The sequence below is a fragment of the Numida meleagris genome, chromosome 2 (genome assembly GCF_002078875.1).
Source record: "Numida meleagris isolate 19003 breed g44 Domestic line chromosome 2, NumMel1.0, whole genome shotgun sequence".
NCBI lineage: Eukaryota > Metazoa > Chordata > Aves > Galliformes > Numididae > Numida > Numida meleagris.
This window is the reverse complement of record NC_034410.1, coordinates 87,316,974-87,343,335: the sequence shown is the minus strand read 5'-3', so window position 1 is coordinate 87,343,335 and position 26,362 is coordinate 87,316,974. Positions and strand designations below refer to the sequence as shown.

The window sequence follows — 26,362 nt, the reverse complement described above, 5'->3', positions numbered from 1 at the left end:
TGATGTGAAGTACCAAATCCATCACACATAACGGCACACAAAAGGCAGTGGAGCAGGAGAATAGGAATCTTTAGATTAGAGAATAACAAAGAATAACAAAGAAAATGGCAAAGAAGGAAATGGGAGTTTGAAGGACTGGGAAGAAAAAAAGTCACACAGCTCTTTTTTTCCTTGTGAATTATTCATAAACTAATTCTTTGAAAATAATTTCTTGTTTATTATTTCAGGGCAACGTGGAATTCTGGTTAGGTCAGCTGCTGAATGGGATTCGGAAAACAATCCACACTATCATTAGAGAGGCATCACTGGCCATTAGCGACTCAGGATTTAAGCTGTATGACTTTCAGGCAATGTTTCCTGCACAAATAGGACTTCTGGGAATTCAAATGATCTGGACCAGAGATGCAGAGCATGCACTGAACAGTACCAAAACAGACAAAAAGGTAGTATTTAATGAATCTCTGGGGATTAATTAAAAATTGTTATTTGGATCAGTACATATTGTGAGAAGTTAAAAGTAATATGTAGCAAAAAGCACAAAATACTAATTAAATAACCAGAATAGCAAATAAACTAAGAGGAAAGCAAAAGAAAATGTGTTACGAGGTCACACCTCCTCACAAATTGCCCAGTATATGCCTCAAAATTGTTTCTAATTTTGTGATTTTTCTCTATTGCTCTGTCAGCATAGTCACGTTGAGAAGGGGTTATTTAGGACTACGGTGAATCTCATGCTATTACTTTCCCAAGAACAGATTTGGAAAGAAATAAGATCTCCCCATATTTGGGGAAATAATTGTACTTCATCAGCTTTTGTCTACTGTAAAGTGACTTAGAATATTCAGTTTGTGAGCTGTTAATTTTTTAGGGAAAGGAAAGAATGGAAGCTGATTTAAGAGGTGCTCATTGCATCTCAAACGCTCAGAGGAGCTACTATTAACACCAAGGTGTTATTAATTTAATAGCACTGAATCTATGAAGTGGGAAGGATATGAACAAAAAAGTTGGAAATTACTGTTAATCAGGAATATACAATGAAGTGGGTCTGAGAATTAGAAGCACCATCCTACAGTAAAGGAAAACTGAGGAGAAAGGTGCTATGCTGTGCTTTCATAGTTAATTAAAACAAAGACTCTAGACTATGGAGATATGACCATTTAGTGCTGCCTTTTCTTGTATGGAATTTAAAAAGGGCACAGACCTGCTTTTAGTCCACTCCAGTTTCATATACTAACTAGACTCAGATTCTTTTGCATTACTATAAAACAATGTTTGTTGGCTGTGACGACCTCTATGTGTGTTTGGAGGGCAGGGAGGTTGTTTAGCTCCATGAGTTTTGAGGTGGTTTTAGCAGTTTATTCTCAGAATACAGGGAGAGTGTTAGGGTTTGAGTATGTTCACAGAAAGCTAGTGTGATCCTTCTCTCACATATTTGCAACAGGAATACATATGAGCTGCTCTTTCTGACACTGTAGCAGTTTGTGATTTATTGTGTACCAGGAAAGTCACTGACAGAAGCTGATGCTGTTTACCGAAGTTATTGCTATTTAGTTATTTTGTATTTTTTGGATTTTGTAACAAAATCTGGTGCCACATAAGAAATTGTTATTTCAGCATTAGCATCTAAGATTACAGTACATTTTTCATCTTCTCTGATTAGAGGATGGGATAGATCTCTAGGTTCCTGTTCACCTCTGAAGATACTGTTTGGTGGATGTGCAATACCCAGAACAAAAGGTCGATGGTTCTAAAAATATACAGGGATGCAATCTGCTGAAGATGTGTCCAATCCTGGAATCAAATCTTACGTGACAAGTTCACCCAGATGCATAAACTTATTGCATTTTGTTGGGCTATGACTTCATGTGTGGAGGGCAGCCCACATATCCAGATTTAGGATTCCAAACTTAATAAATGCAAAGCGAAATACAGATTTCAAGGTGCCAAGGTGTTTGCAGATGTTTTTTTTCTAAACATTGGGAAAGGAAATTATGTTTATGTTAATATGGCTGTTCTTGCTGTGTAAGGTAATGCACACAACAAATCAGAAGTTTTTGGAACTTTTAAATGATTTGATTGACATGACAACACACAATCTAACAAGAATGGAGCGCACAAAATATGAAACTTTAATTACTATTCATGTACACCAGAAGGATATCTTTGATGATTTGGTGAGTTTCTGAAACCCTAAAGAGACTTTCTGTATACAAGCTTTTGCACATACTATTTATAAGCAAATCTTACAATGTATTCTCTGTGAGTAGCTCTGACATTAGTGCTGTGATATAGCATATCTATTCTATTTAGTTTCATTTCGTAGAGGTGTCACGCAAAGATAAGGATGAATTGTAAATAGATATGCTCACGGATTAAGACTTAGTGCTCTTCTGGTTTTTAAATTGTTGTTGATTCTCATGCACAGGTTCCTTGTGGGATTAATATTTTTAAATTAAGACATTCTTTTAAATTGAAAATTTAATGAATTATTTAAATGAAATGAAAGAAGAAAAAACATGTCCTTAGCATTTCTGTCAATAGTATGATTTCCAGGCTGAGCTCTGTGTTGATCTGAGGTAGCAGTTATTTAAAGATTAAAGCAGTGAAACTACAGTCATAAAAATGAGAGTAAATTAACTTTTGAAAAGTCTGCACATTGCAAAGAACTGTAATTCCATACAGCATTGTTTAATTTATGTATATACATTATACAGAAAAATAAGAAATGCATGTGTAAAGAGAGAAAATCATAAAGAAATAGTAAAAGTTAGAAGGAAAACTGCCAGCTCCTAAGTTAAGCGTGGGGTTTTATCCTCTCACCATAATTTTTTTTCATTGTCATAATTGTTTTCTTAATTGGACATTTCATTATGAATTAATTTAATACCATATTGTAATGAAATTAAATAACAGAAAATGGGATAATTTTCAAGGGTCTGTATGTAAAATAAAAAAAAATCAGGGACAAGTCCAAAACTGGGGAAAGGATCGATTCATCTAATATTATCCCCTCCTATTCAAAACATTCTGTTTCCTACTAAACTTGTTTGGGTTTTTTTTGTGATTGAGAGAAAGCATAGCAAAGTGGTTGAGAATTCAGAACCTTTTCTTTATCTTAAAATGTATCTGCAATCTCAACAACCAAGACCACATGTTCCTTTGGAGGCTGGTGGTTTCAGATTGTGTGTCAAAAATAATGAAATAAGATCTGTTAATTTGCTACAGCTCTAAATATGTGTGGCAACTTCATACTGAAAAATACTAAACGAGTGCATAGACATGTATACAGCACATTCCTTCTTTGTCCAACATTTAAAATTTTGTGAGTAATGGCATCATGCAGTATAACCAGTATTACTAATTAGTTTTTTTATTAAGCTATCCATCATTGTTCTTCTTTGTCTTTTCAAGACACAATTAATAATTTCTAAACACAATTCAAAGGAAAATCAAAGTGGTTGAAAGGATCAGGAATGATCAAACTAAGTTTTAAAGAGGTTTGAAAAGAACAATGCGTGTCTTGAATCCTGACTAATTCTATACTCATTCTTTCACCTCTTGAATTTATGCATAGCAGATGTTTCTTCTGTATGGAGAACAGAATTTAAGATGAATTTGTTATATTGTTTGACTTCTATATTAATGATATTTCTCTTCCACCGTAGGTCCGTATGAACATTAAATCTCCATCTGATTTTGAATGGCAAAAACAGTCTCGATTTTATTTTCTTGAAGACTTGGATAAATGTGTTATCCAAATCACTGATGTAGAGTTCACCTACTGCAATGAATACTTAGGATGTACAGACAGGCTCGTTATAACTCCTTTAACTGACAGGTAATTATAAAAAGATTACAGTGCATAGTTCTTGGAGCCTTGTTTCCTTTAACTTTCATGTGAGTTGGAATTCTTTGTCTGGTTTGCAGTACAGTGCTGCAGTATTGATGCTGAACAGCAGAGGCCAGTGCTTATATATACATTTAGAGAAAGCAGGCACGCCATAGAGAGGCCCTGACTTTTGAGTGTTTGCTTAGGCTATCCATGCTGTGGTAGGTATTGAAAACTTATCTGTGCTCAAGGTGAATATAGCAGAACATCATACTGAGCACTTAAGCAGAGTGGATCTGCAGTACAGTATGTTGCTGTTTTCAGTCAATTAATGGTTGAATGTGAATTTGGTATTATGGCATATAATTAATTTGAAGTTGCTCTAGAGGAAAAATCAGTAACTCAGGACATTGCATAAAACAAATAGTACAGATATAATTTAAAGCAAGGCCCATGGAGAATTACAGAACTGCAAACAGAAAAAAAACCCCAACTTTTAAATAAAATGTAAGAAGAAATTCTTATTACTGGAGAATTATACAGTCTGGTACAAATTCCATTATATACGTATTTTTCTGAAGAATTTGGTAGCACTTCACCAAGGAAAGAAGGAGTTGTATTTGTGATACCAAAGCTTGTTCTTTTAAGTATGGATAGGAATGTCAAAATACTGTGCGTGTTTAGTTGTTTGCTGTGTGAAGAATAGCTGCATGCTGCTTAATCGATGCAGAATTGTCTTTGTACTCTGCACTATAAGATTTTATTTACAAGTGATATTTTGGACTTTTGCCAACTTCTGTAACAACATTTTGTTAGCTGCTTAGAGAGCTAAAACCCTTTACTTGGATACCAGGCTTTTAAAATATAACACACATCTGCCAAATTCTGTTTTATATACACTAAATATTCACTTGATTTCTGAAGAGAATGAGTCTTTTGAGTGAGCTTAAGCTATAATAATAACTAAATCCCAGAGTTGGCTGGGCTTACCTGCAAGATCCCAGCAGGGATTGGTGGCTATCTACTGCCATACATTAAAAGAGTGTTTAAAGTGGGGATATTTTCTAGTGTTGATATGGGAAACCTATTTATGTGTTGTTTGAGAACAGAATTTATTCCCCTTACAGACTTTTCCACTTTAATACCACCATGTGAACTTATATGAATTTATAATAATTTTCAGTTAATAATATTTGAGCTTTGCATTAATCACCTTGGAATCAAGTGCTGTTGGCTAATGATCTTGTGTTCAGAAACATTCCTGAATCACATGATAAATACACATTTGCTGTCCTACAGTGTATTAATAGGACTGAAACTGAGTGCTCCTAAACATCATGTCAGACACAGACCATGCCATGCCAATTACAAGAAAGAAATGCAAGCTCTCTTTCTTAGGATTTGTACTGTTCATGGACTTACCACAGTTTCAGTAGCAGAACAGTTAGGAATGGTATTTTTTCAGTGTTAACTGAGCGTCTGTTAACTGTTTACTGGCTAATGAGGTGATAAAGCATTATGACTGCTATTATGTTAGAATGAGTACTGTATTATTTTATAGGAAATGATACTGGTACCATTTGTTTGTTTTGCAGTGCCAATTTTCTCTTCCCAGATTTATCATAAAGCTATTGAGTATCACAGTGCTGACATCGTTGGACATGAGCTTACTGGGATTTTAGACCTGTAGGTTAGAACAGCAGTCATATTTCCCCCTTTACTAGTCTCCATACTATTTGGGGAGGCTGTGATTTAAGCCTGGAGATGTCAACCCAGGATTTACCGCAGGGAAGCATACTCATTTTATGCCCCATTCCCCAGCTCTACATAATACAAGTGCTGTGGTTACATTAATGGACTTCAAGTAATTAAGAGTAGAAAAGGATTAATAGAACTCTTTATTCATTTTCTAGATGTTACATCACTCTGGCACAGGCCCTGGGCATGAGTATGGGTGGTGCACCTGCAGGACCTGCAGGGACAGGGAAAACAGAGACAACTAAAGATATGGGCAAATGCCTGGGAAAGTATGTTGTTGTTTTCAATTGTTCAGACCAAATGGACTACAGAGGATTGGGCCGTATCTATAAAGGTAAGAAATAATCTGACTTGTTCATTTTAAAATTGTATGTTTCTATTTCCTCATTAGTGACTTAGAAGTGGTCAGTCAAATATTTCCTTCTCTGTTTCCTGTTATTTCTAGATGCATTTAAACTTTTTTTGATGTTTGATTCTTTTTCTTCTTTTTTTTTTTTTCCTTCACCCTTTCCAGTCTTTTTTAAATTCTTGGGGACTGTTTCCTATCTCCATCCTTGTTTTCTTTTCCCTTTTCATCCTTTCTACTGATCTCATTTATGCAACTATTCCAACCACCCTAAGAGAGGGTATTTAGCCCTCCCTTGCCCTATTCATGTCAAACAAGAGAACAAATCTACAGTTCTATGACATTGTACAAAGAATGCAGATGAACACAAAATAGTGTATTGTCTTACTACAAACTCGAGAAATTTTTTGAAACTGGGAAAATGAGACAGTGGCCAATGTGATAAGTTTTCACATTAAACAGATCTTCGAAGTCAGTTTTGCAAACGCTTATCAAATGATCCAATTTTGTGAACTCCATTATGCCTGTTGTCTCCTATGTGGTTGCAATGGGTTATATGGACCCCAGAACACCATCATTTTCTGTAAGTGGTGGACAATTAAATCAAAAACTCAAGATATCATAAAAATAATTTTCACTATTGTGATGTCTCCTGAAGGTTAAGATATAATCTGAAGATCATTTCTATTTTTAGTTAAGCCAAAAATGCTGGCCAAAATGTTAGTAGAAGTAATTTTTGTCTTTAAGTTTTTAGTTAAAAGCTTAGGAGTATCCAGTTAAGCTTTTCTAATGGAGATAAAAAACACATAAGCTCTGACAGGTTTGGATTAAGATGATTTTTTATTTACTTGTGAAAGAATTTCCATTTTTCTGTTTCCCCTGTGTAAGGGAAGGTTAAATTACACTAGGTTTGTGTAAGGCTGAGTTAAAGCAAGCTGAATTTAAGAACTGAGTTAAAAGTAGTACTTGTTTTCGCTTCACTGGACTTCATTATTTTTCCTCCTAATCCTTTTGTTCCTCTACAGGCATTTTTTAGGCTTCATTAACTTGTTGATTTTCTTTAATGACAATATCAGAAAGGCAAATGGAAATAGGCAGAACAGAGAAAGAAGGAAAAATATTCACCTGTTTGCCAGGCTCCTCTGATCATGACTCTGAAGTCTGTGTCTGTGTTCTGCAGAATGTCCTTCTCAATAAATGAACAGTCAAAAACATTAGCATTGTTTACAAGAATGTGAACGTAGATAAGAATTATTTCCATTCTTGCTTTGTTTGCCTCAGCCAGCCTCCATCTCCTATTTCTCTGAACCATGAGCCATGACAGAAGAGGTCAAAGAGACTGGTATGTCTTAGCCTTTTTTTAGGTGAATAAAGGCATTCACTGCCTTGGAGAAGGCTGAAACTGATCCTATGGAGAGCAGAATACAGTATCCCATTAAGTCACATAGAGATGTGGTTAAAAGATTCCTAGAAGCTGATGACTTTTGTGTTGAGCATATTACATTATTATAGTGCTTACCCAGGTATATACCATATATACCCCAGGCTAGATCATTGCATATGAAGATAGAAAACAGTCCCCTACTGATCAGGAACTATGGAAAACTGCTCATTTATGTAGTGCCAAATAAATGCAGGAACTAAGCTAGAGGTTGAACTACCTGCACATATAAATACTTTCAGTCAAGGTCACAAGTTTATCTTGTAACTTCCAGGTCTTCGAGCCAACTTTTAGTTGGATGACTTCTATTGTGAGAACTTGAAAATAGGATTACACATAACTTTTAGTTTACCGAAATTATCTTGCACATTGAAGATGAACAGAAGTAGACTGGGACCAGTTTGCTTTCTGGCTAAGGATAAATGTGTTAGTAGCCCCAAGTGCAGTCATTTACTGAGTGCATGCTGTACCTGCAGCCATCAGTCACGTGAGGGGATGTCAGCCTTTGGTTCTTCTTGAAGTGGGTTTAGCTTTGATATCATTGAGCTGTTGTCTTTTTCCTCTCCTCTCCTTTTGTGAGAATTTTATCTTCTTATGCTTCCACCTTTTTTTTTCCCAGTTCCTTCTTGATTAGACTGTTGCTGATCTCTCTACACTCAGCAATCTAACCTCGGTGGCATTGCCTTGTTTCTGCCTTCTTATCCTAAGCAGTTTCACAGCTTATCCTCTCTCAGGTCTGTTTGAGGCAATAGTGACAACTGTAGCTTTTCATTGTCATCTTTAAGTAAAACTGGGCACAATTTCTATGTCTAAGAAGATGAGCTGAGTTTTAGGGCTCAGCTTCTCTCATCTGCTGTTATTCTAAGACTTGATAATTTTCCATGTAATATTGTTAAGCTAAGTGTCAGTGGTTTACGGGTGTTCAGCCTGGTTCTATGACTAATGGGGCAAGGGGACGCATGGACCCATGCTCTGGGAAAAGGGAAAGGAGGAAAGGGTAGGGGAATGGGCCTAAAAACAAAGCAGCAGCAATGATCTGAGGAGGAATGGTAATTTACTAAAACAGATATTGGAATGCAAGCTAACGCAATATAATACAATATAATTAAAATTGAAACGAATAAATCAAATAACATGAGAGAGTGTCCAAAAACCAAAGACTTTACTCTAAGGCTGAAGGTGAGACAGCTAGGGAGCACACACGCTGCAGAGAAGAGCAGAAAGGGGAAAAGAGAAAACTCGTGATATGCAGTTTTATCTTTCCCTCTGAATGGAAAATGGAAACACAAAGTCCTCTGGGGTATGTAGTTCTTCTCTTCTGAGACAGGCATATCCAGCATTATCGACAATCCACGGAAGTGGAGCATTAACTCTTTAACTCCCAGTGCACTACATGATGTTATGATGTGGAATACCGATAACAAAAAATCATAAAACCATAACAGCTAAGTAATATTGCGTAAGGTGTCCTTGTTAATCTGTCTGACTCATTTAATGGCATGCCACTTTTAAATATGAGTTACCAAAGATCAACAAACTGGTGGTCGGGTGACCATGATGCCTGTGAGTTCCTCAGTCAGTTTGTTAGTAATATGTTGGCATACTTCTCGGGGAAATTGACTAGAAATGTGATAATGGATCCAGCTGAACAGAGTGATCTTTTTGGCATTGATTAGGCTGTTGTGTGTTCGGGGAAAAAAAGTGTTCCTACTTGGGTCACAGTGATTCAGTGGAATAGGCTTGGGGAAAATGACTGGAAAGTTGCCTGGCAGAAAAGAACTTGGTGGTGCTGGTCAGCAGCCAACTGAACATGAGCCATCAGTGTGCCCAAGTGGCCAAGAAGGCCAATGGCATCCTGGCTTGTATTGGAAACAGTGTGGCCAGGAGGAGTAGGGAAGTGGTTGAATGTGGCAGTTACGAGACCGCACGTTGAATCCTGCGTGTTTTGGGCTCCCTCACTATTAAGAGGATATTGAGTTACTTGAGTGCAGAGTAGAACACGGAAGCTGAGGAGGGGACTAGGCTTATGAGGAGCAACTGAGGGAATTGTTTAGTCTAGAGAAGAGGAGGCTGAGTGAACACCTCATAGCTCTCTACAGCTACTGGAAAGGAGGTGCGGCAAGGAAGCTATCAATCACTTTTCTCAGGTGATCAGTGATCAGTGATAGGTTGTAAGGAAGTGGTTTCAGGTTGTGCCAGAGGATGTTTAAATTGGATATCAGGAAGAATTTCTACACAGAGGTGGTGGTCAAGTGTTGGAGTAGGTTGCCCAGGGAAGTGGTGGAGTCATCATCCCTGTTGCTATTTAAGAGATGTGTGGACAGGATAATAAGGGACATGGTTTAGTGATGGGTCTTGGTAGGTCAGGGGGATGGTTGGACTTGGCGATCTTAAGATCTTTCCTAACCTAGACGTTTCTATGATTTTATGAAATGATTTGTGAAGGTCACCAGTTAGTTTAGGCTTATGGTTGCAGCTTGGAATCACAATTTTTGTGTTGAAATGTCTTTAAGATATCTGTTATTTCTTCAAGGGTGGATATGTTGTCTCTGGGAAGGAAATGAGCTGTTTTTTGGTTAATAGGAGGAGAAAGATCAGTTTCAAGACAGATTCTTTAATACATGTTGTAAAAGTTCTTTGATGCAGACTAACAGAACTATTCTCTTGAAATATATTGCACTTTTTAGTGCACACACTGAGAAATTCTTCAGAATTCTCAGACGTTTGTGATAGTCTTTATATTTCATTAGCAGTGTTTCCATTTCTGTTTTTTTTAATTCATTTGGGTCAAATTATCAGATATTAGCAGAGAAAAAGTGGGTGTGGAAGTGGTGTTATCATGCCTGCAGCCATGTTTCCAGATCTTTTTGCTGTAAGAAAAGTTTGACCTTCAGAATAAATAAAAATTATAATATAAATTAAACAATATAACAATACATTGTATGCTATAAAAATAAAATTTGAAGTTTTCCTTGTCAACTCAGGTGTGAGGTTCTGTTTCCCTGTTTCTCTGTCTGTCTCTCTTCATCTATTCACATCCAGATAGTCTAGCTGAGATATCTGAGGTCTGGACTTCTACCTGTGATAGCTTTGTTTTTTAGCTTGAACCATAATGTAGGTTCCAATACAATTGGTCATTTGAACTGGACTGGAGGTAATGCATGAAAATTCTAGGGAAGTGAGAAGATGGGTTTTCAACTTTTATATTATATCAAGTTCAATATTAAAATTGCCCAGGAACTGCAAATCAGACATACTTCATCACTACTGCAGAGAAGTGTCTGTGAATACCCTTTAGGAAACCTTTCTGTGGTTGTCTGTGAATGAAATAAAAATCATGTTTGCTTAGGTTCTGTTTTCTATAGAGTCAAATAACTCCTGTCTTACCTGAGGTACCTTTTTGTGATTTGATATTTAATGCAATATTTACTGTAGGATTTGATCTTTATCTTAATTCAGAAGGTGAATAAATTCATATGGATCTTTGTATGGCCTGTGCTTTGGCTAGCCAAAATTCTATTTTAGTGGAATTTGCTTTGAATTGCACTCCTGTGTGCACTGCACTCTTAAAAGAATGCCATTTCAGCACAAAGTAGAATTTATAGCTGCTTTGTCATGGTTAATTACTGCACTGTCACACCATTTTTAGGCAGATGGAGAGGCGTATGAGGCAGTGCATAGGATATGGTCACCTGGCCTGTTGGTTCATCTGTCAGAATAGGAGTGGTTGCAGCAGACTGCAGTCTTTGAATGTGGGTTCCTAGTCCATGTACTAAGCAACATAGCTATGTTGTAGCATTCAGAGACCGGGCCACCCAGCTGTGACTGGCCAGAGGGCCACTGAGATGAAAAGGAACACGACTGTGCATGGCAGAGATGCATTTTTAAGTCGTCCTGAGAGTGCAGAAGATATGGTGTGCCATTTCTTAGATCCACTTTGAGGACAGGATATCTGTACTGATTTTGTTCTTAGGCAAAAAAAATTCCTCACTTAGGCAGTCATCTGTCTGGTCTTGGTTTTTATATTCTATTTTTACTCCATTTCCATATTTGATTAGCATATCATATTCTGTGTGTGGACAGATATTAATGCCCATATAAAAGTGCACAACAAAGTTAAATTCTCTAAGCTCTTTTATAGTGGACAGCTTGCTTGCTGTGCTTTTTGCTTAGGTGTATGTGGTGGTGTGTATGTATGTTTTCTTTCATTCTTTCTTTCTATTTTTATTTTTGCTTCTTAAATTATTTTTTATTTAAACACCACCAGAATAAAATAATTTTGCAAGAACTGAATTAACTCAAAGCTACTGAATATTGATGTTGTCTGAGAGTCAGGTTTTCCAACTCCATACAGCAGATGGCATTACAGTGTTTTTTTCCTTCCCCAAGGAAAATTACTTGTCTAAAACTGAACTTATCATCCTATAGAGAAAGCAATTTCAGAAAGCATTTGATAAACAGATATTAAGTATAGGAGATGTTATGATATGGAACAGAGTCTCTTTGTTAAAGAATGTCCAGATTTAGATCTTTCCCTTGTTGCATCCCAAAGAGTAGAAATTGCTGTTTAATAAACAAAGTAGCAAGACCACTCTTTATTTTTTAGTACCTGTTCATAATAGTTATGCAACGCATTTAACAAAAGAGTCCAAATGCATTTGAAAAATATCTGCAAGGATTTTTAATCAGAGAACTGCAAAAGTGGAGCACTTCCATGGGAGAAATTCTGTAGTAAGGCTCACTTTAATTAAAAATGAATATGAGCAGTAGGCCCAGTCAGACAGCTGAAAGTTTTGTGCAATGTTAGATTTCATTTATTTTATAGTACCTACCTCAGCATTTAGAACTGTCTTCAAATGTCTTAAGCCAAAACAAGCTCCACTAGGCCAGTGGGATGAATCAAGCATCTCTCAACAATTGTAGCACCAGTAAGGTGCTTATCTAGGACCTTGCTGAAACTGGATGGTAAGAAATACTGGTCAGCTGTGGGCTTTGAGAAAGAAGATTGCATCAGTGAACTTCCTGCATAGACTCACTAACTTTTGTCTCATGAAGTAGATGTGGAATTAATTTCAGGGGATTACATAGCTTTCCCATTACCTCTCTGGAAAGCTGCTACTGTGGACTTCCCTGTTTCAATCCTGCTAGCATGATAAATAAGGAGTATCTGACCCTCTAGAAGAGATGCGTTTCATGTTAATGGATACTAATGTCTGTCTAGAACTTCACAGCATTTTACAAGTAGTAGTGTGAAGTGTGACTTCACATTCCTCTCAATCAGTGGAAAGTTATTCTTCAACAATTTTTAATTATGAATTCAGTGTTATAATAAGATACAGTGATGCTGTCAAAATGTAATGATTTCTTAATTTGATCCTGTGCTTTTCATTTAGGTAGGTGTCTCCTGAGCTCATCTTTGACAAGTGTTATCCTCTTCTTATGTGAATTTGCATGCTACATGCATGTTTTTTATGCTAGGTACTATGTAGGTCATTCTGCAAGTAATGCCTCCTGTTTATTTCCATGGAAACTACAACAGATACAAAGAGCACAATAACACTATTTGATAGAGCAAATTCTCAGCTAAAAAACGCTATTTTTCAACATAGTCACCACCATTAGTTATGCATTTTCAGCAACAATGAACAAAAGCCTGCATGCTTTGCTCGTAAAAATCTGCACCAGCATGGCATTGTTGCTCAGAAAACGTTGCTCATGCAGTCCATCTTTCATTGGATCAAATGGATGGAAGTCAGAAGGTGCCAAATCTGGACTGCATGGTGGGTGTGGTAGGACAGTCCAGCCAAGATTGGCTATGTGCTCCACAGTCTTCAAACTGGTATGGGACCCACTATTACTGTGTTGCAGGTGAAAAGTTCTTTCACATCACCGTTGTCATTGCTGAAACACACCACCCACTGCCTCACTGTGCTCTCATCCACTGTTTGGTCTCCATAAACATTCAGCAAGTGTTGATGAATGTCAGTGGGTGCCATTTTTTTTCTGCATGGAGGAATTCAATGACATACATTTGCTTCATCCACTCTTCCATGTCAGATGCCGTTCTGTCAGACTGCCCCTCTGCTGCCATCTGTCATACAACAACAACGCATAATGGGATATTGGTGGGAAGGTTCATCCTCTACTGTCATATCACCAACATCTGTCTCTAATGTCACGGGACAACATAATAAAATGGGAGGCACTGCTTTTGGAGCAGCCCTTGTATATTCAATATTACTGAATGATTACCACCCTATGGTTACTGTAGAATTGTAAGATTCTTTGAGAATAGTTTTATATATCTTTCTTACAAAGACTAATTCTTTTTCCAGGTATCATTACAGCCTAGTTTATTTTGAGGTTTTATTCCTCATTTTCTTCTGTGTTCGTATTCTTTGTTTTTCTCATGTCCCATTATGTTATATAGAATGTACTCTATGTTATATGTAAATTCTTCTCATATCTCATCTGGTATACTGTGTTTAATCAAATATTTTCCTGTTTTCTCTTACTTAGGTTTAGCCCAGTCTGGTGCATGGGGTTGCTTTGATGAATTTAACCGCATTGAACTTCCAGTTTTATCAGTAGCTGCTCAGCAGATATATATTGTACTTCAGTGTAAGAAAAATAAGAAACCTCAGTTCGTTTTCACAGATGGTGATGTTGTTGACATGGACAGAGAATTTGGCATATTTCTGACTATGGTATGTATGTATGTATGTAAATGGTGTTAGTGTGGAAAATCTTTCCCATATCATTGTCCATAGAATTATCCCTGATGAGATCATTGGAACTCTCTTAGAAAATAGTGTTTGAACAATAATTTTCTCAAATAATGATGTTTTCTCTTGCCCGTATTTTTAACTGGCACTTAGGACTTGATTTATGCCGTCACAACAACATATTTTAAGGGCTTTTTAGCTCAGTATTTGACAGTTTGAGATTAAATCCAGCCATCTTATATTTTTAGTCAAAGTCTGTCAAAATAGAACAGAATTGGCCATTGGAAGGACTACTCTATGTGTTCCAGTCAGTATTTTACCACCTCTGAAGAACTTTTAACTCCAGTCCTTCTCTATGACAGCATGAAGGAAGTCACCTTCACTCTGATTCACTAACCTCCCAAAGATTTATCTTTGGTGCCCGTGGACTGGATTGTTTCTGTCAGTGCAGGAGGCAAAGAAACAGGAAATTGTAAGAATACCATAAAATCTTCTTTGTATTCCCCTCTCCTTAGCTTTGGCTACATATGCACAACTGAAAACTGAAACATTCTCCTTTATTCTCAGGTTTCCTACTTTTGAAAAGGTGTTAATGTTGTCCCTTTAATTTGGAAAAAAAAAAAAAAAAAGACAAATGAAGTTGTGACATACCAAGTCCAGAGAAAATGCAGTTTGAAAACAGCTGGAAGAATTTAAGCAGTTATTACCGCATATCCAGAGACTACTGTTCTCAGAGCTGACCCATGTGGTAGTCATATGAGTGACTTAGACTTCTTTAGTGAAAGATCAGATGGGTCAGTTTAAGTTAGGACGATAACCTTCAGCACTGCAATGCTATCAAGACCCTGAGGAGCTGTTTAAAACGATTCCGACAAGATGCCTGTTTAGATCTGTGTGTCTTGGGCATCTCAAAATACCATATGTGATACCATATACTTCATGAACTGCAATATTTGGACAGCTTAGTAGTGAGTGTAACTGTAACACGCTTCAGCTGTCTGGTGTGATCTGGCATGTGCACCTGTGTTTGCAAAATAATTATGAGAAAAGGTAAACCTTCCTATCCTGCTGTCATTAAGTAATATTGTATTTTATATTTTTCATTTCTCAGAATCCAGGCTATGCAGGACGACAGGAGCTTCCAGAAAATCTGAAGATTCAGTTTCGTACAGTTGCTATGATGGTGCCTGACCGTGGCATTATTATGCGAGTCAAGCTGGCAAGTGCTGGTTTCCGAGACAACCAAATCCTTAGTCGAAAATTTTATACACTCTACAAGCTCTGTGAAGAGCAGTTATCTAAACAGGTAAAATAAATATTTGTCCAACTCTAAGCTGTCACTGGGAGGGAATGTGGAGAATATACTTTAATGGAATATGTAATTATTTTCACTCTCAGGAATGTAGTCATTTTTTAAGGTTTTCAGTTTCAAGTTCCAGCAACAGAATTTGAAATCATCGTGTTATTTTTAGTTTCCAAACTAGTTTGTATAGTAAAGGAAGTTTGATTTGTGATTTTTAAACAGAATGCAGATAATGGTAAAGATAGGAGGAATACTGTGCAGAGCTGTAAAGAGCTTTGTAAAGGACAGTTTTTTCAGTCTTCTCACTTATGAAGACTAGATGTATGGGAGAGACAGTGTATGAATGTTAAATAACTGAAGACTGCCTAGTGGAAGCAAAGAACAAAGCTTCATTTAAGAGCTGAACTAGTTTTTGTCTTTTGAATGCTGAGTGCTGACTGTCCACTAGAGGGCCTCAAAGAGAAATGATATGAATAGTAGTGAAATGGCAGCTCAAATGAGAAGCGTGCTCCTCTTGAATCCTAATGTACCCGGACATACTGACTACGTTCTCCATTATATTAGTCCACATCTATGCCACATATTTATTAAAGACTTTGTTGGCTTCTATGTAGAAATCTTGAACTACACCAGAATAAGATGGTAAAGCATCACGCCCACATTGTTTGAGACTTAAAATAACAAAGTATAGATTTGGATTTTCTCATTCTTTCTCTATCCCTTGGTAATTTCACTGTGTCAATATATATTGCCAACCAAACTAGATTCTCATTTTCATTTCTCTCTGGTTTCCTTCTTTCTGAGAGAGTTTTGCTCGTCAGCTGTCTTCTGAAGGATCATATATTCACTACTGTCTCTCTGTAATATTGCCCAAGGTGTTTCTATTTAACCTTCAAATTAGTTTTTAGGCAGTCTGAGTCACCCTATATTGATCCTAGCATCTATTTGTGTTAGTTGATTTGTTGTTGTCCATCTTACTCCCTCAGTTCTGTCTGTGTTCGTACATTTAATAATTATCAGGCTTATAGGCTGCGTTTCTGAGAATAATTTTCTGAGGCTTCTCTCTAGTGGAATTTTTGGACATTGTTTAGAAAAATTTATATGAGCGTACAGTTTCAGCAGTTAGCAACATAGGTTTTCTCGTGCATATTGAATATGACCTCTCTTTTCCCTCAAGCTCATTTGTAGTAGGATTAAAACTTCTCAGTTTGTGTGTTCATTTTGTCCCGGGCATGATTGTTTCCTCCCCTGTGGATGAGACATTTGTGCAAGGCATCACAGACTTTACTGTTTGCCTGGGCAAAAGTACATTCCTTGTTTTTTGGTGTCATGTGTTGGAACTGTTACACAGCTACCTCTGGACAGAGTGCTTAAAAATAACCCCCCCCAAAACCAACAACAAAAACACCAACCCTCCCCTGAAAAAAGAAAAAAACCCAAGAACAACAACAACCCCCCCCCCCCAAAAAAAAAAAAAAACCCAAGAACAACAACAACCCCCCCCCCCCAAAAAAAAACAGCCAGCTAACCAACCAACCCAGAAAAGTGTATTGGGATCTTTTCATAACACTGACACAGTGAATCACTGAATGACAATAGGTAGCTCTCTTACAAGGGTCCTATGTAATCATTCCTGTGATCCGACACCATGATCCATTGCTATTGACTGTCTTAACTGTATATAAAATTTATTTTGACTGTTTTGACTGTTTACAATTTTTTTTTTCTACTTGACGATTGCTGCATCTGCAGAAAGTTTCTGTGTATAGTTATTTCTGCAGCAGAAACTGCCTTGGAGTCCCTGAGACAGTGGGATTCTCCACTCGGTATGTTAATCGACATACTGAGTCATATGAGTGCTGCTTCTCAGTTGGCCTAGGTGTAGTGGGAGCTGCCTGAAGGAGTCTGTGAAACTGATTGAAATGCTTATGTGGAAAACTTCCTTAACAATTAGTCAAATGGTTTGTTGTGAAGGTATGTAGTTCAATTGCCTTGTCTTAGGTCAGTCCTTTGTCTCATCTAAATTGATGCTAGCAAGGGAGTTCCTTGCTATTAATTAATGGAAATAATTACCAAGTGTACTGTTGTGCACACAGGCACAGCTCTGAGACCCAGCCACATCACAATGATATATTTGAATGTTACCCTTTCATCTCACTTAATAACTTAAATTACATAGTTCTTATTTTAGCAGCCAGTATATCTGTGGAAAACAGATATAAAAAAAATCTGTGTGAATTTATAATTTCTTCAGGACCTTCTAACATTTCTTCAGTAATGACCAGAGAAGCCTGCTACATTGATCTTTGCTCCCAGTGGCTTACTTCACGCATCATGATTCTATACTTTGCAAAAGAAGCCAGGAAGCGTAGTTTTTTGCTACTTTGTTGTGCCTGTGCCTGTTAGCAGCCCTTCAGACAGTCCTGCTCATGTATAAATCTGTTATATACAACTACAAAATCAGAGAATAACTGAGTTTGGAAGGAGTCCTGTATCCTATGAAATAAGCTTAAATAAATCAAGTTGCTCAGTACCTCATCCAGGTGGGCTTTGAGTGTCTCCAAGGACAGAGACAGCACAACCTCTTTGGTCAAGCTGTTGAAGCGTCTGACTGCTCACACAGTGAAAATAAGTCTTCTGATATTGAAGAGGAATTTCTGGATTTCTATTTGTGCCTATTGTCCGTCATCCTGTCACTTGGCATCACTGAGGGTGTTTTCTTAGCTAAATAATTTGTGACTCTCCTTAACATTTTCCACTGACAGACAGCCTGCACTTTCCTAGGCAGTCTGTTCCAAAGTTTGATTTTCCTTAATGTGACAAAGTTTTCCATAAAGCTCACTTGTAAATAATCATGCTGTAATTAAATACATTGCTTCCTTTCCTTTCTATTTGTTCTGCCTTCCTCTTTGGAATCCAGCTTTTGGGCACAGTATGAAAGTGCCAACTGCAATGGAAAGATCTTTTCAGCTGTCCTGAAAGGATCATTTGCATTGTTATTGCCTTATATAATTGTAGATTTACGTGATTGGTGAGTCTGTGGTTTGAGTCCAGTGACACATGCTTTCTTTCAGAAAGCTTTGTGCATCTCATTCATTTTTCATCTCAGTAAAGAGGAGTCGTTCCTCTCTTTTTTTGCAGTTGGATATCATCTTCCTTGCAGTATTTTTCACTTTCCTTTATTTAAATTCATCCTATGTTGATCATTTATTGAATTTTCTCAGTCATTTTGAACTGTAGTGATGGTATTGTTTACCATCTTGTTATCCCCTACAAACGTAACCAATAATAACCAGTAAGCTACTTATTGCTGAAGTTTTGAATAGTGCTCAATGTATTGTTCCAGTTTGTCAGTGACAGCAATTGTGAATCCAACATTACAAATAATTGTATATAGATCAGAAGATACCTTATTTGTGGAGATACCTCAGTTGCTATGAAAGTATCAGAGCATGAATTGTGGTTATGTACAGGATAAGACAGGCTTATGTATAAATAAATTGTACCTGTATTATTCAGTACGTTCGTTTTATATCAGCAAGAGATTGGCTCTTTTAGTCACCAGTCCCAGTACCCCATATATCAAGATAGTAACAGTTCTTATGTGAGCAGGTAACAAAGGGTAGTCTGAAGATGCGGTTTACTGTTTGTATGTCTGACATATTATGAATTTAGGAAAATGATAGAAGCAGCAGCTTTATTACAGATGATGTGTGCATGTGGTAGTGTACCACCAAAAGGGAGACTTGGCAGGCATTGACATACAACACTGGAAAATATTTTCAGGATATGATAGCAACAGAACTGGAGCTCCAGTTAAAAAGATGAAAAACTGTGAAATTCATAATCTTTAAAAGTTCAATAGCCAGGTTATTTCTTTAGTTAATATACTTTTCAGCCCCTACTTGATTTTGAATTCTTGAGTGTTTGTGGTACCAATTGTGCTTATGTATTTTCTTAAGGTTCACTATGACTTTGGACTAAGAAATATCCTGTCCGTTTTAAGAACGCTTGGAGCGGTGAAAAGATCTAATCCCAAAGAGCCAGAGAAAACTGTTGTGATGAGAGTTCTGCGGGACATGAACCTCTCCAAACTGGTACTGTAACACTGATGACTTTCCCAAAAGAGTACTTTATTAACCTTTGTGAAGTGTATTTATTATGAACTTTGGAAAGCTCTTTTTCTTCAGCAGTTGGATACATTTCATTTTTTTTCTACTAGAGTATTTATTTTTATCCAAGTACAGTTATAGTGAGAGCACTATTTATTTCTTAGAGAGCGGAAAACACATCAGAAACGTTAGATGGAGAAATTATCAGAAATACCAACATATCCTAAGGGACCTGACCTCCTCCTCTAACTGCCTTTTTTTCTTTCTACATCATGTAAGGAGAGAAAGGAAAAATACACTGTGTTACTTTTTAATAGTGTCATTGAAGATTCTTAATCCAGAATTTCAATTTTAATTTTTTTGGGAGTCTATTGCTTTTTTAGAATATCATAAGAATTGCAGTGAATGAGGTTACTGGAAGCAGCTAATGCCTCCTTGTATAGTGTAATCTGTCTTGTCATCACTATTTAAAGTATTAATCCTTTCTTTCTATTGCTGTAATGAAAGGTTGTAACGTATCTAGAGTCCATGTATTTACATTTGCAGCCGGTTCTGTGATGGAACCAATTACTCAGTTTCTGATGTTAATCTGTTCAGTGCATTGGTACATGCATTCAAACCTATAGGCATGCTTCAGTGATTTACGGAATGAAAAAATCATAAGAAATCCAAGGGAAAATTCAATTTTAATAAATCTCGCTGTCTTGTATAACAAATTGAGAAACATGTGTGATTATATTGATACAAATTGTATTATAAAGTTAACATTTTTTCAAGCCTTAAGTATTTAATTTAGAAATTGCTACTTGTGATTGCATTGTATGAAATTCACTTTGTAATATTTACTTTGGAAAATATACACTGTCTTTTCTACTTTTCTACTACTGTCTTTTAAATGGCATGTTCTTGAATAATGTTTCAAGAATTTCAGTGAATAAATAATATATTTCCTCCCTACTTTATCCTTGACAGGTGGATGAAGATGAGCCTTTATTTATGAGTCTCATTAATGACCTATTCCCTGGAATTACTCTGGATAAAGCTGTGTATCCTGAACTACAGTCAGCCATTCAGAAACAGGCAGAGAAAGCAGGGCTTATCCATCATCCACCATGGATTCTTAAACTCATTCAGCTGTATGAAACTCAACGAGTCCGACATGGTTAGCATGAGAGAAGCGGTTTTGAGGCTACATAAAAGCAATAAAGTTTTTTATATTATCTGTACAGAGTGTAGATTATTTTCACAAAAAATGTATTTTGAAATTGGACAGATGTCATTTTTAAAGCTTATGTGGATAGTAAAGTATTAGAACTCTTTATCACTGTGCAATGCACACATAGCGAATTTTTAGCTTTGTAGCATTACATTTTTATGGGAAATAAGAAGGTGGCCTTCAGAATGATTGAAATTTCTATAGAACAAGTTAAAATGTAGAGTATTTGTTCCAATTCAGAGACGTCTGAATTTGTTCAGTATTCTGAAAACCACTGTTGCCCTCGGTGATCAGTCATGAAGCTTATGTTTAATGTTACTGTGAAATTGTGATGATGAGATTACAAAAATAATCTCTCAAGTCTTTAATTTTATAGATTTCACCAGGCATGCACTATAATTCCAAGTGCTGTTTTGTTCAAATCTGACCAGTTAGACTGAGGAGAAATAAGCCTCCCACCTGCTTGAGCAGAGAGTTTGGACAAGATGGCCTCCACGGGTCCATTCCAATGTCAAGCTTTCTATACTTGACATGTTTACAGTCCATGAGAGGCTAGATAATAAAATTTACCCTGTCCTAAGAAGAACACCGAAGATGTTACTACAAACAGATTTACCATTCATAACTGAAAAAAAAATATCTCCCTTTGAAATGCTTACCAAGACTCTGAAACCTTGGCTTTTTTAGCCTGTGAGAAAGAAAATATAAAGGAAATTTAACTAAAGTAGCAAATCTGTATTGAAGAAGCCATCCTTCTTATTCTTTTAGTGTGACAGTAAGTGAACAGTAAATGCAAGCAAATGGAACAAATAGAAGGAAGTACTCATTCACATACAGTCTGAGAGCTAATGCCTCAAAAGATTACTTCAGATTATGGATTAGAAGGAACTGGTTAATACTCAGTTGAGTATATAATTTGCATCCAAACTGCTGGATTCAGTGTTCCATATCAAATTATTATCATTGATACAGGAACCATGAAAGTTTTCATGATTTAAGTCATGATTAGATATACCTCTTGCTGGAAGAAGCTGTTTGAAAAATAGCTCCATAGGATCTCAGGCCTTCTCTGCTGTGGCATTCTGTTTAGATGCCTCTTTCCACATGTGCCTGCTATTCCATTGGTCATGCAGCTCCAAATGACCTAACACTTGGATGCCTGGGCTTTTCTATTGCACAGTCTTGCTCATGGTGGGAAAAAGACCCTTTGGATTATGGAGAGTTCCCCATAGGATTTCATGCAATGAAGAAAAATCTATAAAATACATAGTTCCTCTTGGTTGGAATAGAGGCAATATGTGCAAATAAAGAACCTATGTGCACACACCAGGCACTCTGTATTGTACCACATTAGGACTGTAACTTGGGCTTGAAGTTCCCTCGTTCTATTGAAGATGTTTCTAAAGCCAGCTAAGGACGATGTCCAGTTGCCACTAGGATTAACAGGAGTTACCTAGCTTCCATAGAAGGCTTTAGAAATTTCATCCTGAATGCTCATTTGCTTTTGAACAGACTCTAGACCTCTTGAATTCTTAATTTAGAAAATAAACTAAAAAGGATCAGCTGTAGACTCAATTTATTGTTGAAGTCATGGCTTATTTTCCTTAGACAATATGCATATATACTGATGAAATTAAAAGTGTAGTTACTGCCATTTTTTTTTGTAAGAAAATATGTATTCAAGTATCATTATAGTTAGGTGCAGGTGCATATTTTTGTTTTGTCTGCTTCAGGAAGATATGCTTGGTTTTGTATATATTGGGAACTACTCATTAAGTACATTTAGAAATTACTGGTTTTGTTTACCACCAGTTGTGTCAATGTCATTGCATGTGAACATCAAAAGGCAGTTGTGTTTTCCAATTAGAAAAAGGAACAGAACTGCCTGAGGGAGGATACAGACCCACATAGGCTTGCCTGTCATAATAGGCCAGTCATTTATAGAGAAACATCTTTTTTTTGTGTTGGCTTTTGGATAAAACAAGGATCACTAATGGAAAGGATCATTAAATAGTAACATATTTCATTTTAAACCATGTTTGTATTGTTTTAAGGTATGATGACTCTAGGTCCAAGCGGTGCAGGAAAGACCAAATGCATTAATATTTTGATGAAAGCAATGACAGATTGTGGTGCTCCTCATAAAGAGATGAGAATGAACCCAAAGGCAATCACAGCTTCCCAGATGTTTGGCACCCTTGATGTTGCCACAAATGATTGGACAGATGGCATTTTCTCTACATTATGGAGAAAAACTTTAAAAGCAAAGAAGGTAATGGATATTCTATTGTGATAGTTAATAAGGACATTTATTGTTGTTTCCATAAGATCTCATTATCTATCTTTCTGTGAAAGGTCTTCTGTTAGAAATTCAAATGGGAAAATGCAGTATTAGTTTTGCTTTGTATCTGAATAGCTGAATGTACCCACAAGTCAGAATTATGTGTATGCCAGAGAGAACTATGCTTCTCAAGCTCCAGAGGTTCCAGTATTAAATTGGAAAATATTTTAAGAGTTCTGCTTCCTTCTCTAAGCAGGTAGTCCTACTGTTCAAATTCAAAAGCAAGAGCTACTCATGTTTTGACATGAGGACAAGAAAGGTAATATTCTCCTGTCTGATTTTATGTCATTACTGCTCTATTTCCAAATTCTCTTATCACACCTGCACATGAAGTTTCACTGTGTAATATTACACTCAAATCTTCACTTTTATTCAGTTCTCATTTATAGAATAAGAAGCCTTATATGAGAAAATTAAGTAGCATCCCACAACGAGCGTGTGCCCGTGTCTGTGACTTAATTTAACTGGGAATGTTTTCATCCACCTTGATGGATGATGGGTTTGGTGATGTATTTTTTGTAGGAGAAAGGGAAAGCCTTATGTTTAGAACAGTCCAAACTCTTGTTTTTCACAATTCTTTGATATCTTTTTTTGATGTGGCACAATTTTAAAAAAGAAGGGTTAAATCCCTGAGCAATTTTTGAAATCTGCAGAACATACTGAGCCAGTCAGCAGCAAATTATGGTTTTATATCCAAGAGCACATCCCCTGAGATTAAATGTGTATTTTTGATATTTTTGGTCAGTTTACAAGAAGTTACATGTGTGTATATCTTTCTTTAGGGTGAGCATATTTGGATAGTTTTGGATGGGCCTGTTGATGCGATATGGATTGAAAACCTGAACTCTGTTTTGGATGATAATAAGACCCTGACTTTGGCCAATGGAGATCGTATTCCGATGTCCCCCAGCTGCAAAATTATTTTTGAACCTCACAACATTGACAATGCTTCCCCTGCAACAGTTTCTCGTAATGGGATGGTCTTCATGAGTTCTTCAGTGTTAGATTGGAAGCCTATTTTAATGGCTTGGCTGCAAACACTACCTGCTACATACTCTGATGTTCTTTGGAAATGCTTTAATGCTGTATTTCAGGTACTTAATAATTTTAGGAAAAAAAAAAAGACATTCCTTATTCTTTATTAATGAAGCGTTGTTTCATCCTAAATGTTGTTTCAATTATTTACTTGTGTTTGTTTATGTAATGAAATAAGAATGAAGGATTTAAAAAACAAAATGATCTCTAACATTAGTGAACAAGTGAGACTAAATCAGATGAATAATCTGGATGTTTTGTTTTGTCTGCATAGGATATTTGGCAGTGAATTGTTAAATCCATGATTATTTTATGGTGATGTCAAAACAGAAATGTTCTCTTTGTAATTGTTAATGCAATTTTAGTTCTTGTTAGGATACACAAAGGGAGGAGATAAATTTGCAATGTTTGTTTCAAATGTGAAAAAGTAAGTTCTGAAAGAAATTAAGCTTCATTTCACGCTAGTTCAATCTTTCTCAATTTCAGTTGTAACAAGAATGCATTTGGTCCATTATTTATTTTTATGTATTTTTAAATGATATGCTGTTGCTCAAATTAATTGTGAGTGGTTTGATGCTGTATGATGTTCTAAAATTCAATGAAAGTGACTGCAGTAGCCCTTCTGATTTTATAATCTGTGCATTTGTTCCAAAAGAGATTTTTCAGATGGCATCTCCTTGATACATTCTCTTACTAAGTTCTGCTCAATCAATAGATACACAGGGAGAATTCACAACATTCTTTCTCTCTGTTTTACCCTAGTATACTGAATATTTTAAAAGTTTTCAGTAGTATGATGGACAGTGGTCTTAATGAAAAATCTTAGCAGTGTGATTTTGTTCAGTTACGAAAAATTAATTTTTTTTCTTTGAAAAAGTTTATAATTACTTTTTAATCTTTCAGCTTTGTAGTCTTTTGATTTCCTCACTTAAAATCTGTGGAACAAATGCAGCTTGTTGATATCCCTTCTCTTCCCACTTGCTCTCTTCTCCAATTTTCCTGTGTCAGTTGAATCAGATTTCACAAGGGCTTCTCCTGTAATATTTTTCCTCTTTTTGGATTTTAAAAATGCTGTTTATAATGAACTTTGAGTGTCATTTTCAGAAAGATTGTTTTTGCGTTATGTTTTGGAATGCCTAGAATGCTAACAGATGTTTTCTTACAGATATGTTTCATTTTAGTGCCCGTTTACTTTATAACTGATGTTTAACAAGCTATTCATTTTGTTCTTAACAAGCTATTCATTTTGTTCTACCTCAAAAACACAATGATATGACATAGTATTTACTGCAGCAGCAAGAGAATCAATTCTGATAATGAATTTTAAAATATGCTTCTAAAGTAATGTATATGTGGGTCAATTTACTGCTTCTTTGCTACAATTCTGTTTATATTTTTTTGCTAAAACTTGCTCTGAAAATATAATAACAACATTTAGAATACCTAAGCCTGAAGCAATAGCAATAAAGTCCAGAAAAATATGTGTTTTATTAGATTGAGAGATGAAAATACAGTGAAATATGAAGTTAGTTCTGTGCTGAAGGCTGCATTTGCAACTATCGAAATGTAAATGAAAGCTGTCATGCTGTCAGCTTTTTTTCACACCTAATGAGCTATCTTTGCTGCTCACATAATAGAAGCAATGACAGTGATTTTACAGATGAAGGTGACACTACTTTTGTATTCAGATAGCTCTTTTTACGGTTAATATTTCCCTCCACATATAAAAAAATGGATAACTAAAAACTAAAAGAAAATTTGTGAAATAAGGTGCTTCAACAATGGTATCAAAGCCCAAATACAGAGCTATGTGAATTTAATGCTAGTATTAAGATAAGCACAGATATAAGCAGCTTCCAAATATCTGAATATTTTTTTAGAAGAAAATGAAGATTAGGCTGTGGATGGAAATACACTAACTAAGGAGAGTCAGACTTTAAGTATACCTATAGAGGTCTTCTGAAGACAGTCTAAATTAGAAAAAATAACTAAAATTGAAGTAAGATACTTGCTACAGTAATTCCAATTTGCTTTAAAAAATCCCCAGTGATCATATATGGTAATGAAAAAGAATTACTCTCTGAAAGCCTATATACTGGACAAAATCATCATTAATAAAGGTACAGCAAATAGCAGTTATGTAGGAGGAAGTCCCAGAGAATAATAGTTATGAATCAATGGAAAGAGTATAATTCTTTTCATGTACAGTGTAAATATCCCTGTAAATTATTAGCTTTTATGTAAAAATCAGGGATA

At 36.2% G+C, this 26,362-nt stretch overlaps 1 protein-coding gene across 10 annotated transcripts in view; it reads left to right on the top strand.

Moving 5' to 3' along the window:
- LOC110393739 (dynein heavy chain 5, axonemal-like) overlaps window positions 1-26,362 on the top strand; it is a 155,023-nt gene that overhangs the window by 46,404 nt on the left and 82,257 nt on the right. For 8 of the 10 annotated variants that reach the window (XM_021386966.1, XM_021386957.1, XM_021386964.1 and 5 more), the window contains 11 exons: window positions 228-443; window positions 2,028-2,174; window positions 3,666-3,838; window positions 5,743-5,921; window positions 13,894-14,081; window positions 15,211-15,405; window positions 19,365-19,499; window positions 20,487-20,676; window positions 22,785-23,002; window positions 23,265-23,330; window positions 23,854-24,165. In XM_021386966.1, the coding sequence (XP_021242641.1) occupies window positions 228-443; window positions 2,028-2,174; window positions 3,666-3,838; window positions 5,743-5,921; window positions 13,894-14,081; window positions 15,211-15,405; window positions 19,365-19,499; window positions 20,487-20,676; window positions 22,785-23,002; window positions 23,265-23,330; window positions 23,854-24,165 (2,019 nt within the window). The remainder of the gene's footprint in view (window positions 1-227; window positions 444-2,027; window positions 2,175-3,665; window positions 3,839-5,742; window positions 5,922-13,893; window positions 14,082-15,210; window positions 15,406-19,364; window positions 19,500-20,486; window positions 20,677-22,784; window positions 23,003-23,264; window positions 23,331-23,853; window positions 24,166-26,362) is intronic. The other 2 variants (XM_021386958.1, XM_021386960.1) reach the window with 2 other exon arrangements.